This window comes from Gracilinanus agilis, chromosome 2 (genome assembly GCF_016433145.1).
Source record: "Gracilinanus agilis isolate LMUSP501 chromosome 2, AgileGrace, whole genome shotgun sequence".
Lineage (NCBI taxonomy): Eukaryota > Metazoa > Chordata > Mammalia > Didelphimorphia > Didelphidae > Gracilinanus > Gracilinanus agilis.
The window spans coordinates 390,865,778-390,886,504 of NC_058131.1; the positions used below are offsets into that span (position 1 = coordinate 390,865,778).

At 41.2% G+C, this 20,727-nt stretch overlaps 1 protein-coding gene across 1 annotated transcript in view; it reads right to left on the minus strand.

The window, feature by feature from the left end:
- Window positions 1–20,727, minus strand: part of ADAMTS2 (ADAM metallopeptidase with thrombospondin type 1 motif 2) — a 489,415-nt gene that overhangs the window by 64,935 nt on the left and 403,753 nt on the right. Inside the window, exon 6 of the mRNA XM_044664491.1 lies at window positions 11,071–11,227. Within this exon, the coding sequence (XP_044520426.1) occupies window positions 11,071–11,227 (157 nt within the window). The remainder of the gene's footprint in view (window positions 1–11,070; window positions 11,228–20,727) is intronic.

The following is a 20,727-nucleotide window of genomic DNA, read 5'->3' on the forward strand; positions in this document are numbered from 1 at the left end:
TCATAGCCTGGGGACCTTAGAAAGAGATATTCCTATGGCCACATGCTCTATAGATGCATAGGAGCCTAGGGGTGTTGAACAATTTATATCTTTCCTGATCTTCAGCAATAGTATGTGTATATTTTATAGACTAGTGTCATTGTGTCCAGCATGGAATAGGAAAGTAAATCCTGGATATGGATTAAGAGCCCTGGGTTTAAATTTGAGATTTAAATGGAAAGTCACAATTTTTCTGAGAGTCAATTTTCTCATCTGTAAAACAGACAATATTAGGGACACATCTTAATTACTTCAAGGGAAGTAGTACCCTCTTCTCTTCACATATCACAGGTAGTTTCACCCCTCTTGATGCTAATGTTTCCAGTACTTTCTCAAGGCTTATAGAAGCCTGGGTAGTTTTTATGGTCTGATCCAATCACTAAAGAAGTATAGAATGGAAGTAGAAATGGGATGAGGATACAAGCATTTTTCCATAGAAAAATGGGAGGTATACTACCCAGATTATTGTTTGAACTTCATTTTCAGAGGACCAGTGACATCATGGGATGGTGTGTTGACTGGTGCAAGAATTGGATTTAGGTAAGGCAGAATTGCACAAAGTTGTCAGCCTCGTTATCTCTTCCAGAGTCATCCAAGCCCCGTGGCAAGATAAAAGTCAGGATGGTTGGTAATAGCCCAGGATGCCTAGATGACCTAGGCATCTCTGATGTCTGATCAAGCTTTAAGAGCTTCTTCAGTTAGCTTCATGGCCACTGTAATAAATTGTTCTCAGATACCCATTCCACCATGAGCAGTTTTCACATCCTTGGGGTGGACATTCCTCTAACTCATTGACAGGTTTGTGGCCCATTGGTTACCCTCAAACTGGTCTAATCTATCTGCTAAGATGGCTCACTGGGATGTGACTGCTGTTCATGCTAGCTTCTTGGAACCCCATGTGAGAGTTGGATGATAGGTAAACATCGGTGGCAGATGAGAAGTTCTAAAAAGGACTCAGTAAGCCCTCACATCTGAGGTGATAGTCCTGGAACATCTATATACCCAGGCACTGGCAAAGAAATAAATGGGGCAATTTCATAATAATTGAGGCAGGAGTTAATTTTTGGCTAAGCAAGGGTAAGTAAAAAGAGTCCCGTAGCTGCCAGAAGAAATCTTTGGTATGTGTGAATTGGAGTGGGAGGAGGTTTTTAGGAAGTAGGTGAGAGAACAGAAAGTCTTCAGTGGGCTAGAGGCTTTAGGACTCCAAAGTTTCATATAGTCTAGAGGCAAATTGCCCTTGGCTATTTTGATGTTGACCAAGTTGTGACATTATTTCTTGAAAAAGAAGAGAAATATGACAGAAAGACAGAGCAACAATTAGTCTGAGAACAGTGGCTAGAAGGCCTGAGACTAAGCAGCAATCTTGATCACATGGAATGATTATATTAGCCAGAAATGGATAATGATGGCAACTGAACAATGGAGTACAAGAGAACCTTACAACAGAGCAATGGGGTGGGAAACAGTGAGCAGATAAGTAACTGCAGAAGGGCAAACCCTGCCCCTACTCCTCACTGGGACTCCATCCAGGAAAGTGCTAAAAGCCCCAAGGACTGAGCAGGGCTTGCAGGGAAGGTTGGTCAATCTTTCAATCCAACACGAGCCTTCCTCATTTTTTCTGTACACTTTGTGGCCACCAGTGGAGGTGGTCTCATCACTTATCTTTCACTCTTATGACCAACCCAACCTCTTTTCTTCTCCAAAATTTCTTTGATGATATCTATTGTACTCTGGTTCTCTCTTCTAATTCCTTATTTGTAATGCATTGCCTCCAATTCATATTGCCTTATGAGTGATATTTGTCTTCGATTCTTTAAAGACTGCCATATTCCCAAACTTGCTACCATACAACTTGGGCAGACTACCAGTATCAAATAGATGGGCTTTTGTTTTAGTGAGAAATTTGTGATCATTAAAAGAACTTTGAGATTTCCCAAAGGCAGTTCAGCCTGCTCTCCTCCTCCAGCTCAATTCTAGGTCCAATTTATTTTCCATTTGCAGCATCTGTCCAAAAGTTCTATCTAGACAGATAAACTCTATAGGTTGCACATAACTGTCCATCATGGTTTGAACAATAGGCATTCTTCATTCACTTGATTTTCTTGTGTGGATGATTGGGCCAAACTCCTTCGAATGGCTCTACATCTCATCTAGTGGACATCCTCTAGGGCAGCATTGGTAAAGTATTGGCACACATGGGGGGGCCAGCATGAGGGGGAGGTGGGGAGCTGCTCCATTTCCCCTCTTCTCAGTGCCCAACAACATCTTTTGCATTCCCTACCCCCTCTGTCCAGCTTCCAAAGTGAGCACTTCCTTCCTCTGCTCTCTCTCTGGTAATGCTGGGGGCTCACAGGCAGCTTAAAGTTGCAAGTTGGGGACATGAATGCTAATCTAGGGCTTGATGTAATCAGTCATCTGCAAACCGGAGCTTCTGGAGAATCTTTTCAAGTACTGGGAAACTCCTTGATCCATTCAGTGGCAAAAATCTCAGCATGCACCTCCCTGCTTTAAGCCTCTCCTAATATTAATGATCAAAGGACTTCTGAACAAGATGATCTTGGTAATATCTTTCAAGGAATCTTGTATAATTTTAACATATGCAGAGGAGGCACTTTGATGGAAGAGAACCTTTGGGATGGCGTTTTGCTCTAATGAGTCTTATGCTGCTGTTGTAAAGCCATCCCATGATAAGCACAATAGGAAACTGTACTTTATGTATCTCTCTCAATCAATTGTGTAATGGCAAAGATGTAATCTACTGTGGAATGGTACTTTCAAAAGTCTTCCTGAATTACAAGCTATTGTTATTATTTGATAATTATCACAAACTCTCTTGGGTTCCATATCTTTTATAGAATATTTTTTCCCATTGACATTTCCTTGCATGATCACAGTTTGCATTCTTCTTATTTTTCATGGCTCAATAGGTACCACTATACTAATATTGAAGTCTTTGTTTAGCAAGTGTAGTGTGGAAGCATCTGGAGAATTTTTAGTTTTTTCAGGATCAGACAGTGCTGGTAGGGACATCATTGTAACGTGACTATTCTTTTCCTTTCAAATTATTTCTCAGAGCACCAGCTCCCAGTGTAGGCTTCCATCCTTTTCTGATGCCCCCCGTAGAATAGAAGTGGCCCTGGGTTCTCAAAGCCTCTGTCTGCCAGGACAGAGCAGTCTTGAATCTTCTACCATATTACAAAGGCTTTGAGTATAAACCTGGCAATGGTCTGTGTCTCCTGCCTGTGGCCCAGTCTGAGGCTCGAGATGTTCACGATTAGGGGATTGGACTCTAGACCAGGACAGAGCTGAAGGTGTGAAGGGCACTTGGATCTGGACTCCACCATGATGGAGTCATGAGTTCTTAAGGTACTGAGGTAAACAGATAATCTTCAAAAGAGCCCACAGAGGAACACATTTAGCTGAGTAAAATCATAGGCCTACAATGGGCAAATGCACACATGGAAGCTTTTTGTGCTTAATATAAACATAACATAACATCATAACTCTGCTTTTCCCACAGGGACCTAAGTCAACACACTCATGAATAGCTTCTCGGTCACTCTGCACATTCTTTCTCCTATTTCAGACATGAGAAAAACAGGACACATGGAGAGATACAATGATGTGTCAGAGGCCTGTATGGTAGAGTAGAGAGAGTTCCTGACTTGGAATCAGAAGACCTGGGTTTGAATCCCAGCACTGACACTTACTAATTGGGTGATTTTGGACAAGTGGCTTAACCTCTCCATGCCTCAAAATCTTTATCTACAGAATGGGGGATAGTACTCTGTACTCTACAATATTGTAGAATGGAAAAGTGCTTTGTAAAATCTAAATGATTCTATAAAACATCATTATTGTCACCAATAGTAGTGACAGAGCAATCATGAAACAGATCTGGGATTAGGGCTGCAAAGTCCTTCCCTCATTTGGTCCATGGCAGTACTTGTCAGAAGTTGTAGCCCCACAGAGGCCAGTCGTTTCAGGATAAATGGCCCTCACAATATCCTGGGAAGTCAGTTTGCCAATAACAGACATGATACCATCCTGAGTTCTGTGTGGGGGAAAACATGGTGGTAAGGATACATAGACCTCTCAGGTCACATCCATTCCATGTGATCTGCTGCCTCAAAAGATAAGGGGGTGGGGCAGCTCAGTGGCTTAGTGGATAGAGAACCAGGCTTAGAGATGGGAGGTCCTGGTATGGAAATTTAACACTAGCTTGTACCCCTCTTGTGGCATCCCAAGACCACCTTTGGATTTTAAAGCAAAAGATCTTACTTCTGAACCTCTGAAGTATATCTCTCTGAGCTGATGGATGGAGTCCTCTCTACCGTGTTGAGAGATGGGGTAGTGGGGCTGTGTGGCCATTCTAAGGACCACATGATGACTGCTGGCATCCAGAAGACCTGCCTCTTATCCAGACTGAGGTTGGATTCCTCTAAATCAGAGGGACTCAGGAAAGTGATGTCATGAAGAGCATAGAGTAAAGCAAGAAAGTAGTGCTTCTGGCCTCAGAAATGCAGAGGAAGGAGGTGGCTAAGAGAATACTGGCGCACCTGTGGAGGGAGAGCTGTGCATCTGGCTCAGAGAGAGGCAGCTAGGAGAGTGCCAGCCTAGGTGGTCTGACTTCTGGATAAGAGAGCTCCGGCCTGCCCGAGGTTTGGCTGTGGAGCTGGAGCAGCCAGCTTGGGGAGGAGGCTGTGAAGGGAAGAGCCAGCCACATGTGCTTGGTGCCTTTTCTTTCTCTGGCCCACTTTTTATTATTTAGTAAGTAATTATAAATTAATAATAAATTAAAATACAGTCTCCAAAGAATTTTAATCAAAACACTGGGTTCAAATCTGGCCTCAGATACTTCCTAGCTATGTGACCCTGGGCAAGTCGCTTACCCCCATTGCCTAACCCTTACTGCTCTTCTGCCTTGGAACCAATACACAGTATTAATTCAAAGACAGAAGGAAAAGGTTAAAAAAAAAAGAGAGAGAGCGAGATGGGGAGATGGCCCTTGGATGATCACGGGGGACCATGCTTCCTTCTGGTTCTTCAGGAGAAGTAGATCCAGTTTTGCAAATTTCCTTTATCTTCTAGTTTGAAAAAAAGAAGTCTCTACTTGGAAGATAGACAAAGCATCACCATTTCTCTCCCAGCTCCACAAATTCAGCTAATATAAATACATTAAAGATTATATTGCCCAGATGTTTACTATTGGATGAAGGCCACCTTGTATCTACTCTGCATGTATCCAGCATGCATCTGTTTGGGTACATTTTCTCCCCCATTAGAATGTAAGCTCTTTGATGATAAGATGTTTACATTCCAGTGATTCTTACTTTGTATCTCTATCACTTGGGGCATGTGCATCAGTAGCTTAGCATAAAATGTTTGCTGACTGATTGGTACAGATGACTGTAAGTGTGTGTGTGTGTGTGTGTGTGTGTGTGTGTGTGTGTGTGTGTGTGTGCAGTGTAGTTTAGGGTGGCTCAGTGGATACAGTGCTGGATCTGGAGTCAGAATGATTTTCATTCAAATCTAGTTTCAGGCACTTCCTGGCTGTGTGATCCTGGACCTGTCACTTAACTTTTGATTGCCTGACAAAAAGATCCACTGCATCTGCTGGAGAGGGAAATGGCAATCCAATCCCAATGTTCTTGCCAGGAAAACTCCATAGTTAGCTATCGTTTATTGGGTCACAAAGAGTTGGACACAACTGAAAGACTGAACAACACATAGAGGAATTAATATTGGATTTAGAGTGAGAGGATAATAATAATAAACTAACATTTATATAACATTTACTATTAGCTAACCTCTGTGTGAAGGGCTTTCCAATTAGTCTCATTTGATCCTCATAACAAACCTGGGAGGTAGGTGCTATTATCGTCTCCATTTTACAGATGGAGAAACTCGGGCAAACAGAGGTGAAATGACTTGCTCAGGTTCACACAGTGACTGAAGTTAACTTTGATCTCAGGTCTTCCTGATTCCAGACTGAGCTCTCTATAATCTGAATTTAAATCCTGGCTTTGCTTTTTTATAGTCTCTGTAACTTGGACAAATTCGTTTTCCTTCCTGATCCTCAGTTTCCTCATCTATAAAATGAAGAAGTTGGACTAGATGATCTATAAGGGTGTTTTTCAACCCATGATCCTAAAATCTTCTATGTTGGACTTGGTGACTTTCCTTAGCTAACAGTGATTTACTGACAAATCTTTGATAATTGGAGATGCAGCCCCCCTGGGGATTTGTTCAAATTTCTACCTCCTCAGATCCCGGATATTTGGTAGCTCTGCTTGAGTCTGGCCTTGCTAATTTGTGAATGATAACTGAGATTACTGGACACAAATACAGAGCAGCCAAGCAATTAGTACCCAAATGAACAATTAGTGCCCAAGTGACGAACATCTCCTTAATGGCCAGAAGTGTTGGGCATGGCTGGTCTCAAGCTGTCCCTGGTGGGTCCCAGAGACTAGGGCAATTAACTGTGATCATTCTTGGAATGATGGCCATGTACTATGTGCCCAGAATTACCCATAGTCCCAATTTAAGGTCTTACCATTTAAAATTAGACAGCTTGTAGAATAGGGAACAAAGAACAACCTAATTCTCTCGCTGTGCCATGGGGCTCTCCTGTGGAGTGGAGGAAAGGCCCAGAAAAGTCTGCCTTTATTAGGCACTTCTGTAGAGGTCATTGCTGATGCCAATGAGTCTTATGTTGGGTCTGGGGGGCACCTGAGGGCAGCCCTTATTCCCTAAGTATCCCAGATGCTAGAAAGTATAGTTAATAAAATTAGCACAGCATAGTTGATAGAATACTGGACCTGGAGTGAGGAAGACTTTTTTGTTGTTGTCAAGCTGATTGGTTTAATTTTTAGCACTTGGATAAAAATTGTTCTGTGGTTTGCTGAATATTCACTCACTCTCTGCAAGCCTCTGTGGAGTTCATAAAGATCTCACTTGCACGTACAATATTAGTTTACAAATTTTTTGGCAATTTCATCTTAGTAACCCACTTTCTCCTATTGCCATTGCCTCAGCCACTGGAAAAATTACAACAATTTACATAGAAATATATTTTTCAAACTCTTATCTTTCATTTTAGAATCAATACTGTCTACTGGTTCCAAGGCAGTAAGGGGTAGGCAATGGGGGTTAAGTGACTTGCCCAGGGTCACACAGCTAGAAATGTCTGAGGTCACATTTGAACCCAGGACCTCCCCTCTCTACACCTGGCTCTCAATCCGCTACATAGAAATCTGCCCCTACATAGAAATATTTTTAAAGTGCTTAAGAAGAGTGGTTGTTTTTTGGGATATTTATAGATGGCCTATATATGGCTTTCTATGAAAAGTGTATCATTGATCATTGGGCAATACTGTCTAAAAAATTCAAGGGTTGCAGATATTTGTTGACCATACGCAGAGCAGAACTAAAACCGGGTCAAGAATATTTACCAAAAGTGGAATATAAAAAAGTCAAGTACACAAGCTTGCTCTACATGGAAAATATGAACATATTCTTTCAGAGGGTAGGAAGAGAACTCCAAGGGTTCAAATGCCATATTAGAAACTCACTATTTTTGTAACTGTAGGTAAGTGATCTACCCTCTCTAAACCTCAATCTCTTGATCTATAAAATGGGGAGTAATGATAGTATCTCTCACAAGACTGTTATGTGTCCCAAATGAGGTGATCTGTGGAAAATATTTTTCAAACTTTAACTCACTATATAAATGTGAGCTATAATTATACTGTTGACAGAACTATAACCTAAACATATCTCAATGAGGGAATATTCCGGCAAATCTAACATGACAAAATTAATACAATAAGTGGATAAATGCAAAATCGTATATTGGAACTAAAAAAATCAGGCACAAAAGTGCAGTGTCATACTGAGCCTCGAGGCAGGAAGATAACGAGTTTAAATCCAGCCTCAGGCACTTCCTAACTGTGTGACCTTGGGCAAACTACTTAACCAATTTCTGCCTCAGTTTCTTCATCTGTAAAATAGAGGTAATAACAGCACCAATCCCTTCTCCCTGGTTATCCGAGGATGGAATTAGATAATAATTATAAAACACTTTGCATTTTACCCGGCACATAGTAGGTGCTTAACAAATGTGGAATGATTGATTTCAGAGAAGTAAAATGTCTGTCTTCAATTATCTGAAGGATTGTCATGTAGCAGAGAGATCAGAATGTTCTGCTTGGTCCCATAGGGCACAGCTATAGAAGTCAGCTAGCAAAAATGGCTTTCTAGATACTACAGAAAGCAAGGTGATTCGAATGCTGGACTTAAGAGTCGGAAAGACCTCAGTTCAAATCCTGCCTCTAACATTTATTAGCTAGGAGACCCTGGGCAAGCCACTTGACCTTCTCTCTCAGCTTCAGCTTCCTGTTCCCTGAAGACTATAATAAGAGCATATGGTCATGGGAATCAAGTTAGCTATTATCATTATTATATACAAAAGTAGAATGGGTTACTTTGGGACGTAATGGGCTCCCCATCACTGGCAATCATCAAGCCAAAAATATTGAGATATTGGAGAGGGAATTTCTAATCAGATTGGACCACATGGTCTCTATGATCCCTTCTAATTCCAAAGTCTGCTGTTCAGTGCTGGTTCCTGAATAACAGCTTAAGCCGATGATGGCAAACCTATGACATGTGGGTCCATTTTCGATGACACTTGGCCTCAGAGAAGTATGGTGCTGCATGCCAAGGATGAAACATTGCTGTAGTATAGTGTAGATACTCTGTGCACTATAGATGATAATTCTACCTATTTTGGTTTAAGTAGTTATATATTACAATCATACATTTTTGTTATTTAAACTATAAATATCGCAAAATTATGGTGTTTTTTTTTTTTCTTGAAGTGACACACCACTCAAGTTATGCTCAGTTTTTTGGCACATTTTGACACACCAAGCTCAAAAGGTTGCCCATTGCTGGTAAGGAAACCTTTTTGCCCAGATTAAAAGAGAAAAAGGACAGAGACTATGGAGTTTGGAGAAATGGTCTACTTTGCATGTGGCCTTATAGGTCAATGCATATGGCAATGGAAGTAGTCACAAAGGGGTCAAGAAATGGCTCTAAATGCTCATAACAAAAACAATGCTCATAGATGAATTTCATATAGCTCCTAAAGTTTTGCAAAGCTTTTGACATACACTTGATTATTTCCCAACCTGTGAGGCAAGCACTATTCAATATTATTATTTATTTTTATTTTTTAAACCCTTACCTTCCATCTTAGAATCAATACTGTATATTGGTTCCAAGGCAGAAGAGTGGTAAGAGCTAGGCAGCGGGGTTAAGTGACTTGCCCAGGGTCACACAGCTAGGAAGCATCTTAAGCCAAATTTGAACCCAGGATCTCCCATCTCTAGACCTGGCTCTCATCCACTGAGCCACCTAGCTGCCCCCTACTATTTGATATTCTAGAAGTTCACAGAGTTTAAGTGACTTAGCTAATTTCACACACTTTTTAGGTGTCAAAAACAGGTTTTTCTGACAGGTCTGGAACTCTTTCCACTAAGCTGTGAAGACTTGCAACTAGCCTATTATTTGATCACCAAGAAAATACCTGGATTTGTGGGGAGCAAAAAGTCAACAGCACTCATCAACCTTGTCATCAAGGGTCAATGTTATCTGGGCTGACTGATGTAAGAGAAAGAGGTACATGAAGAGGAGTAGCTTCATGAAATCCTCATTGTGATCAGTGCTCCAACTAGGACCAGCTACATCTTTTTATCTCATATAATTCTTCTCCATGTCTTTTCTGAAATCCTTTACAGAAAACTAAGAGGAATCAAGACAGCAACTGTCGTCAAGAATTTGAAGATTTGTCATTTGGGAGATGGGTTAGACTTTTCACACTTGGCCTCCAGAAGGTAAAACTGGGGGAAATGGGGTGAAGAAGGTTCAGGAAGGCAGAGGTACGCTTGTTGTTAGGAGAAGGAGAAAACAGATTTCTGTTGTTGTTGTTGTTGTTGTTGTTGTTGATGATGATGATGATGATGATGTTGTTGTTGTTGTTGTTGTTGTTAAACAGAGAAGTTGGGGATGGAGTAGTGTGCTACATATGTGACAAGTCTCCCTGGTGGGGATGGTGCCAATCACATAATTACTGAGGAAATATCACCTGAAGGAGGATAAGGGACAGGACTGGGGAAAAAGAGAAGATGGCCCTTACTGATTGGCCAGGGTCATGGGACTTTCCCCAACTGGATCAGTGAGTTAAAGGGGTGAAACTCAAAGGTGGCCAGTGCCAAGATCTACACAGGGCATGATAGCAAGGAGATGGGAGTACTGAAAAGGAGAGGCCTCATGCAGTGGGATCTCCCCATGGTGCTGAAAGTCCAAGTCTGAAGAGAATGAAGCCAACACTGAGTATTAGATCGCAAAGTTGAGCATCAGCCAATTTGGCTGGTAAATGATAAGGTGAGCACTCAGCTTTCTTGGACCCCTGTGTATGTTGTTAGCTTAATTTACTCTTTCCTTTATAATTATTTAACTTTTACTGGAGTCTCAATTTTACAGTGGGCAATGGATACAGGAAAAAGGAGAGATACTCAAGGACTGAGGGCATCTACAATGGTAAAGGCAGGGGGGAGGGGTGGAACCCAAAGAAATTAAAAAAACAAAACAATAAAACTGTGAGTCCTGAGAGGATGCCAGTCTGTCAGCCAGTGTGGTCATATGGGCAGCATGTAAGATGGGCAAAGCTACAGATTTCTCTGGATTGATGAATAAATAAATGAATGATAAAGAATTTATGAAGAGCTTACCATATGCAAAGCACTGTTCTAAATCCTGGGACGGTCTGGGTCTGCAGTGGTTCAAAAGTCACGGTCCTACATGGTCTATTATGGGGATTAAGCTGTATAACTGGTGAATGTTCCCTTGGCATGTCCCCTGCTCCAGGCCCAGCAGGGGAGACGATGAAACCAGACAGGAAGCAGCAGAGGCACCACCACTCCCATCTACCCAGGCAACCCAGGAGCAGTAGGGAAGAGAGCTCACCTTGCATTCCTGATGGGCCAAAGTCTTGTCTGGTGAGAAAGATGGCATGGTCATGGGACTCCGCCTGGCCTGTATCTGATTTTCGTTGGAGAAAGGCCCAATGGCACACGTTCTCCAAACTCTGGGAAGGGTTCCCAATCTCTATGAGGCTCATGGACTAAAAAGAAGAGGAAAAGAGAGAAGAGGCGAGGAGAGAAAAGGAGAGCAGAGGAGAGGGGGAGGGGAGTAGAATGGAAGTGGGGAAAGGAAAGGAGAGAAGAGAAGAGGAAAAAGAACAATGGTCATATTATTATGTGACTTTTTTTATACCTCTGCTCCACCCCAGTGAGTCAGGGACAACTTTGTCCCAGGCAGTGACAAATACTGATTTTTAAAAATCCTTACCTTCTGTTTTAGAATCAATACTATGTATTGGTAGTAAGTAAGAGTAGTAAGGACTAGGCAATGGGGGTTAAGTGACTTGCCTGGGGCTCCACAGGTAGCAGATATCTGAATTCAGATTTGAACCCAGGACCTCTCCTCTCTAGGCCTGGCTCTCCATTCACTGAGTCATCTAATTGCCCTCACAAATACTGATTTTTATGTGATCTGTACTTAGCACTGCCTCTAAGGCATTTATGCCTCACAGTGTCTCTGTGTGATTAGTTTCTGGTATGATACTATCGTGTCATCTATGCCCAGTAATGCCCTTCTACAGTCACCTCTGACAAATACTGTTCTGCTCGGTGGCCAATGCCCAAAAGAACTCTTCTATGTTCTTTATGGCTAGCCCTGAATCTATACAATATGCCAAGACTACACCTAGTAGTGACTTACATTCCTATTTCTATAATTTCTATATAGAGGGAACTTTTGTGCTTTTTTGAACTGGAGTACTATATTGCTCATTCACCTTAAGCTTATAGAAAAAATGCCAATGAGATCTTCTTTTAAGACAGGGATTCTTAATTTTTTTTTTGGTCTCATGGACTCCTTTGGCAGTCAGATGAAGCCTATGAAACCTTTCTTGGAATATTTTTAAATGCATAAAATTTAAAAAAGGGATTTAAAAAATCCCAGTTACATTGAAATACAATTAGCAAAATCTTTTCTTTTAAAAAGGTTAAGAGTCAGGGGCAGGGAGGTGGCTCAGTGGATTGAGAGCTAGGGCTAGAAAGATAGGAAGTTGTAGGTTCAAATCTGGCCCCAGCCACTTCTTAGCTGTGTGGCCCTCAGCAAGTTGTTTAACCCCAATTGCCTAGCCCTCACCACTCTTCTGCCTTGGAACCAATACTTGGTATTGATTCTAAGACTGAAGGCAAGAGTTTAAAAAAAAAAAAGATTCAGGGTCCGTAGGATAAGAGCCCTGCTTCAGAATATTCAATGATCTAGATGAAACACGCCTGATAACGAGCTTAGTAAGTACCAGTGAAATCACCACTCAGACCTCAATCCCCTTAAGAAATTGTGCTGGGCCTAATAAGGTGAAGTCATAGAAGCATACAGCCTCAGAATGGAATGCCGAGGATGGAAGGGTTCTCAGACCACAGAATGTCAGAGATGAAAGCTTCCTTAGAATATAGAAAACAATATAAGTGTTGAAAAGGATCTTAGAACACAAAACATAATGTAATAAAGGGGAAAGCTCTTAGGTTAGGGAGCACAGAAGATAGAGAAGTTTTATATCCTTTGTTCTAAGGTTGCTTCAGTCTTCTTTGTTTTGTATTCTAAAAAAAATATTGCAACTTGCAGCCACTGAGGACACACAGCAACATAGAACACAGACAGTCAGAGATAGAAGGGGCTTTAGAACCTAGAATGTCAGAGTTGGAAAGGGTCCTAAGAGACCAGTTAGTCGAATCTCAGGGTAGCTAGGGGCACATTGGATAGAGTGTAGGGCCTTAAATCAGGCAAATCACTTAATCTTGTTTGCCTCAGTTTCCTCATCTGTAAAATGAGCTGGAAAAAGGAATGACAAACCTCTCCAGTATCTCTGCCACAAAAATGCCAAAGAGGGTCATGAAGAGTTGGACACAACTGAAAAATGACTGAACAACAACAAAACCTGGTCTCCCTGACTCCAAGTTCTACCCCTCCAACCCATCCTTCATTCCACAATAGTTACCTTTTGTTATGACAGCTTGATTTTTTTTTAAACCCTTACCTTCTGTCTTAGAATCATTACTGTGTTTTGGCTCTAAGGCAGAAGAGTGGTAAGGGCTAGGCAAAGGGGGTCAAGTGACTTGCCCAGGGTCACAAATCTGAGGCCAGATTTGAACCTAGGATCTCCTGTCTCTAGGCCTGACTCTCAATCCACTGAGCTACCCAGCTGCTCCCATGACAGTTTGATTTCATGTCTCCATAGTAGGTCTTCATTGCTTATGAGAACTCTTTAGCTTGGCTCTTAAGGTCTTCCATCATTTGATTCTAACTTTCCTAACACTCTTCTACAGGAACGCCCCTCTGGCTTCCTCACCCTCTTCCAAATACAGTTTGCACATTTCCATCTCTCTCATTTTTCATTTTACATTTTAGCGATGTTTCGTTTTCATATCACAAACATTTAGACCACTCTCATTTCATGAGATGTCTCTTATAATGAAGTAAAACAGTTAAGTTAAACTCAAACTGCATTTGACTGGTGTTCTCATAGATAGAGTTGAAAAAGAGGAATGAATAGAGAAGAAAGCAGAATGCACATTATTATATCTCTGCATTTTATTAACTCGATTTTCAATGGTTTACCCTATGGTCTTTCACCACTTGGACTAGGTCCATGGCTAATGTAGGCCACAGTGACTTCTTCCCTGTGTTCCTCTCCTCCCTTCAATAACTATAGCACCTACTATTATTATCTCCACTGACTATTCTGAAATCCCTATCAAGAGAGCTTAGCTGAGGCCCTACTCCGGGACACTTACTTAATCAACTTTGTACTTTAAGGGGGCCATATGGCAATTCTCAATATAGTCTGTTTCTGCATAGAATCTTGGTCTTCCTGGTAATTCTGCCCCAGTGGAATATGCAGTCAGAAGTCTGCGACAAAACTACTTGGGGACTTGGGGAATCTGAGTGAGACAAGTTTTATGACAGAATTCAAATTGGTTCCAGGTTATAAATACAAAATATCACTATTTATACCTTCTGAACTATATTTAAACCCAAGAATTCATGAATGAATAATACATGAACTGATAAATAAATGAGCTGGTTAAGAAGGAATTCTTCAATCCACTTCATGGGAAATGATTAAATATACAAAACTGACCATAAACTACGTAAGGAGGCAGCACTGTCTCTAGAGTGGGAGAGGACCTGGGTTCACATCCCATATTTGGCATTTATTGCTTGTGTAACTTTATGGGAGACATTAAATCTCCCTGGGTCTCAGTTTCCAAATAAATAAAATAAAGGGCTGTTTTGGATGGCCCCTGGTGAAAATTCCCATCTTAGATCTTGGAACCTATGACCTCAAAGGACCTTAGTTTCTTCCTCTGTAAAATGGAAAGATTTGACTTTGACTCTTAAGTTCCCTTCAGTCCTAAAGTCTATGACATCAAGCAATGTGACTATTCTGTCTTTATTTTGGTAACATTAAAATTATCTTTAGGGACAGGTGGGTGGTTCAGTGTATAGAGAGCCAGGCTTAGATTCCAAAGGACTTGGGTTCAAATATGACCCAAATACTTAATAGCTGTATGGCCATGGGCAAGTCCCTTAACCCTCATTGCCTAGCCCTTACTGCTCTTCTGCCTTAGAACAAATACTTAGCATTTGTTTAAGATAGGGTCTTAAAAAATATGCCTTCAATGGGGGCAGCTGGGTAGCTCAGTGGATTGAGAGCCAGAACTAGAGATGGGAAGTTGTAGGTTCAAATGTGACCTCAGACACTTTCCGGCTGTGTGACCCTGGGCAAGTCACTTGACCCCCATTGCTTAGCCCTTACCGCTCTTCTGCCTTGGAACCAATACACAGTATTAATTCTAAGACGGAAGGTGAGGGTTTTTATTTCATTTATTTATTTTTAAGCCCTTACCTTCCATCTTGGAGTCAATACTGGGTATTGGCTCCAAGGCAGAAGAGTGATAAGGGTAGGCAATGGGGGTCAAGTGACTTGCCCAGGGTCACACAGCTAGGAAGTGTCTGAGGCCAGATTTGAATCCAGATCCTCCCAATTCCAGGCTTGGCACTCTATTCACTGTGCCACCTAGCTGCCCCTACACTATTCTAAATAACTGTAGCATACAATACCCAATGATAACAGCATCTAGCATTTCTATAGTGCATTATCATTTATAGCACGTACTTACAAATACAAGGTGTTCCCCAAATCTTAGTGAAGTTCTAAGCTCCTGTGCTAGGCTCCTGGGGCTTTCCTGTAGTCTCTTATTTGACATGCACAATAGCCCTGGGAGCTGGAAAGCACAGTTATTACCACGTGAGGCAGGATGATGAATTTGGCATCAGAGATCTTAGATTGAAATCCTTGTTGTGTCCCTTATGGCATGTGACCTCGGGGAAGGCCCTCTCTTGGTCTCCATTTTCATATGTATAAAATTAAGGGGTTGGATAAGTAGGAAATCCTGCTATCTCCATCTTGTGATGGCCACAGGTGCATTTATCTTTCCTATTAATTGCTATTAAAATTTACAAAAAATCAATTTCCAGGGGGCTAAGTAATATTTTTTTCTGGAAAGGGGGTGGTAGGCCAAAAAAGTTTGGGAACCACTGATATAGGTGAAGAAACTGAGGCAAACAAGGTTAAGTGACTTGCCCAAGGTCACATAGCTAGTAAGTGATTGAGGCCAAATTTGAACTCAAGAAGAGGAGTTTTTCTGTCTTGACCTGGAACTCTGCTATCTAGCTGTTGTTGCAGAAGGGTAGTAGAATGAAATATAACTGGAAAGATTGGGAGATGTCATCTTGTTGATGGCTTTAAATGCCAGGCTGGGGTCCCCATATTTGAGAGAGGGCAAGTCCCTATCCTGAGGGAGAGCCCCATAGAGTGGAGAGAGTCAACATAGCTATAGTAAGAGATGGAAAGAAGAAAAGGCCATAAGAAATATGTAAACAGAACTCTGTAGAAGTTCAGAAAAGGGAGATTCAGAGAAAGTTTCAAAGAGATAAATAGCAATAAATTATGCTTTAAAGGTTAGGGGAAAAGAAATTCCCAACAAGAGTATGGGAGTAGCTCGGTGTTTGAGAGCATAGAGAGCTAGGTCTAGAGACAAGAAGTCCTGGATTCAGTGGCCAGCTGGATAGCTCAGTGGATTGAGAGCCAGGCCTACAGATGGGAGGTCCTGGGTTCAAATGTGGCCTCAGACACTTCCCAGCTGTGTGACCCTGTCAAGTCACTTAACCCTCATTGCCTACCCTTACCACACTTCTGCCTTGGAACCAATACACAGTATTGATTGTAAGACAGAAGGTAGGGGTTAAAAAAAAATCTTAAGTCACTGAAGTAGGAAAGTACAGGATATTCCCAAAGTTAACAGTGAGCTCCAGAGTGAGAATGGAACTGTGGTGGGAGCAGAGTCAGGGACCAATTTCTGCCAGGCAATATGTTTTAGATTAGAGGTTCCTTTGGGTGTGGATAGTAGATGAAGCCTCAGGAAACAGAAAGTAAGTTGGGAATCCCAAGGCTAAGTCTTGGGCAATGGAAGTTCCTTCCCTAGGAATCATCTCTTGCCTGACATGACCCAGGACTCCACAGGAGGGGGTCAGCAGTCACATTCTTTATGACTGGAGCACAAGGCTTTACCAGAAGATAGACAAAAAGCTGATGATGGAATTTTCAAATGGGACCCAATGGGGCCTAGCCATATAGCAAACATTTCCCCATTGGCCATTTGAATAGCATATGGGTCTTGTGTTTGTCTCTGAAGTGATCTGGATATTCTGCTGTATGTGAGCAATCTGTCATGTGTTCACAGGGCTGTGGAACAGAAACTCACCCACACAGATCCCTGAGAGGGGAGGGAAGGAAGGGGCAGACAGCCTCTGTTGGCAACCAGCTGGCAAATTTCTTATGCCACAGGGAGCGCTTGAGGTTCTGTTATCCAACACCACCACTCAAGGCAAGCAGTGTTTTTCTTAACAGGTTGTGTAGACATGAAAAGGGAGATGCAAATATGAAGTTTACAAGGTTAAGCAAATCCCAGATATTTCATGCATCTTCTCAATCACAAACTTTCAGACTCACACAATTTTAAAAAACATGATTGGTACTTAACTTTAACCAGATGAATTCTTCTTTTGTGAATTTAGATAGCATGGCTTGGAGGCAAAACCAGTAAATTCTACCTTTGAAACTTAGTAACTTTGGGGTCACAGGCAATTCATTTCATCTTTCTGAGCCTATTTTCAGGATACTTCTCTAATTTTTACTCACATTCAAAGATACCCAGTGTGTACTACTACTGCTTCTGCTGCTACTACTATTGTTCATGAGCCTTCTCCAATGTGATTATTTTTTAATAATCATCTAGTAGAAAGAATTAGTTCACAGTAAAGGCATTTACTAAAAAAAATTTCTCTTCCTATAAGCCCAGGGTTAACTCTCCTGCAAATACATATGGTATCCATGGTAAAAGTGAGCACGAACTACAATAGCAGTGAAAGACACACATGGGAAAGATATTTGGCCAAAGCAATTCCCAAAACTTTGCTGCATGGACCCAATATCGTTTTTGTCTTGGTGGCTTCTTTATACATTTCTTCCTAACGATAGCCTGTCTTCTAGAAGGGGCATAGTTTGCTTCTCTCTGTGAAGTGACTCTTGATTGCCAAGATCTCTAGTCCATATTTGACTCTTTTCTTTGCTGCCAGATGCCCTACTATTTGAAGAAACTTGAATGCTACCTCTCTGTAAACAATTTGGAGAGAATGTTTCTCTAGTCTCTCAACAGTGCCGTGAACTTCTCTTTCTTCTCTTCTCTCTCTGTCTCTTTCTGTCTCTGTCTCTTTCTGTCTCTCTGTCTCTTACTGTCTCTGTCTCTTTCTGTCTCTGTCTCTTTCTGTCTCTCTGTCTCTCTCTGTCTTTTCCTCTTTTTCCTTCTCCCAATCCCTTTCCCTCCCTTCCTCCCTCTTTTATATTCTAAGACAGAAAAGCAGCAAGGATTAAGTAATTGGGGTTAAGTGACTTACCTAGGGTCACATAGCTAGGAAGTATCTGAAATCAGATTTGAACCCAGGTCCTCCCTACTCAAGACCTGGTGTTCTATCTACTATGCTACCTAACTGTCCCATGTCTTGAACTCTCTTGAAGGGACTTCCTAAATTTGGGAGGGGGATCTCCTATTGGGCAAGTAGTTCTGCTGGTCTTTGTCCTGAATCTTGGGTGTGGAGAAACTTGGACGGGGACTCTGGCTCTTGGACTGCTTCTGGTAAGACTGCTCCTGGATCTCCTCCTTTTGGAATTTTGACTTGTATGAATGAAAAGCTGACCTGCCTTTCCTGGTTTCTGGAGAGATTAGTTCCAGAAAGGCCTCCCCTTCCTGGAGGAGGCCACATGGGTTGATTCATCTTGCTTAATTCACCCACTGAGTCCTCCGACTAAGGGTTTAATGCATGGGTTGAGCCAAACACCAGAGAAATATTTAGTGTGGTAGGATAGGCATCTCCTCTCTATCCTCTTTTTCATTTCCCTACTTTCACTCTCTCCACCCTTTTTGCAAATAAAAGCCTCTAAAAGTCATTTTTGACTTGGGCTGTATTAATTTTAAAATTGGCGACCACAGTATTATCTTAAAATTCTCATATATTTAGTCAAACCAGAAATCATGGCCCATGGGGAAGGGGAGGAAAGAAGAGAGAGAATCTTCTCCCCTTTCCCAGAAAAATTCACTCTCAGGAGCTGGGTTCTTCTTCCATTTATGGTCTTGGCCTGGAATGTCTTCCACTTGAACTTTTAAAGGTCTTTGCAGAAAGAATGGCTAATTTTTACCTACCCAATAGCATTTTCCCATTTTGATTCAGTCAGAGAAAGATGTTCATACTCTGTAATTTTATTGTTAACATTAATAACCTGTTTAATCTGTGATTATATCAATTAAACTTGGGAAAAAGCAAATCGTCCTTCTCTCTTCTCATTTAAAATGAAAATATAATACATGAGGCATCTACTCCATGGGGTCGTTGTGAGGTTCAAATCAGATCCCATATGTAAAACACTGCACATTTTAAAGTCCTCTACAAATGTCAGTTGTTATTACCTGTCCTTTGGGCACTGGCTCTGAAAAGTCAGAGCTGTGTCTGCTCTAAAAAAAGTAATCCTCTGCATTCATGAAGAGTCAGACAGATAACTCAGATTTTGATAATGCTTTAAAGGTTTACAAAATGCTTTCCTCATAACATAATTATTAATTTCCCCATTTTAGCTGTGAGGTTATCGAGTCACAGAATGTTAGAGCTGAAAGCGATCTTGTAGATTTTGTCCAACCTTCTTGTTTTGTTGTTATTGCTATTCAGCTGTACCTAACTCTTTGGGACACCAGTTGAGGTTTTCTTGGCAAAGATACTGGAGTGGTTTGCCATTTCCTTCTTCAGTTCATTTTACAGATGAGGAAACTGAGGCAAACAGGGTTAGGTGACTTGCCCAAGGTCATCCACCTAGTAAGTGTCTGAGGCTCCAGACTCTATACATTAGGGTGTTACCTAGTTGCCTCTTCATTTTAGGGATGAGAAAACAGGTTCAGACAATAGACTTGTTCAGTATCATACAGGTAGTAAGTGGCAGAGTTGGAATTTGAACCCAGTCCTCTGACTTCAGTTTGAGTGTTTCTTCTACTTTCCAGACCTCCCTATCTCAGCTCAGACCATCTAAACCCTAAAAAACAACTCATTTCACTTCAGAATTTGTCCCAATATTTTAAAAAAATTGTCCTGATAGGAAAAAAAGTAGAAATACTGTTCTAAAATATGCATTCATCAAAAGAAAAAAACTTTTAAATCTTAAAGTTTGGACATTTGTTCAGGCACATCCTATTTGTCTTTTAGAGCAAGGGTTCTTAACCATTTTCATGCCGTGAATTCCTCCTCATGGCAGTCTGATGAAGCCTATGGAACCCCTTCTCAGAACCTTTTTAAATGAAAACAATAACAATAATAATAACTAGCATTGATGGAGCACTTTGAAATTTGCAAACACTTTATAATCATAAATATGATCTTATTTGATCTTTACAACCTTGAGAGATAGATGTCAGTATTCCCATTTTACAGATGAGAAAACTGAAGGAAACAGAAATTAAGTATCTTGCCCAGGGTCATACAGGTAGTACATTTTATGGTCCCTATTTTGTAGTTTAGTGTCCTCCCTTATCACTATTTAATCAGTGGTTACATAAATAAAATTTAGGAAAAAGCAAATCCTCCTTCCCCTTCTCATTTAAAATAAGAATAAAACATATGAAGTATGAATGATGGATCATCTCTGACTCCACTTCAACTGGCAACCAGCAGGTACTTGAGCCGTATTGGATTATGATGTAAAATCTTATGAGATGTTCTTCCTTTGCAAGTTTCAGATATTATTCACGATTGTCTTTCCTAAAGTCCTCCTAGAATGCTTTTGTCAAGGCGTGGAGGTTCTTAAAGACTATGCAAGTGAGACACACAGCAAGGCTTTAAGTACTAGCCTCAGAAGGGAGAATGAGTCTATTGCTTGAAGATGGTCTG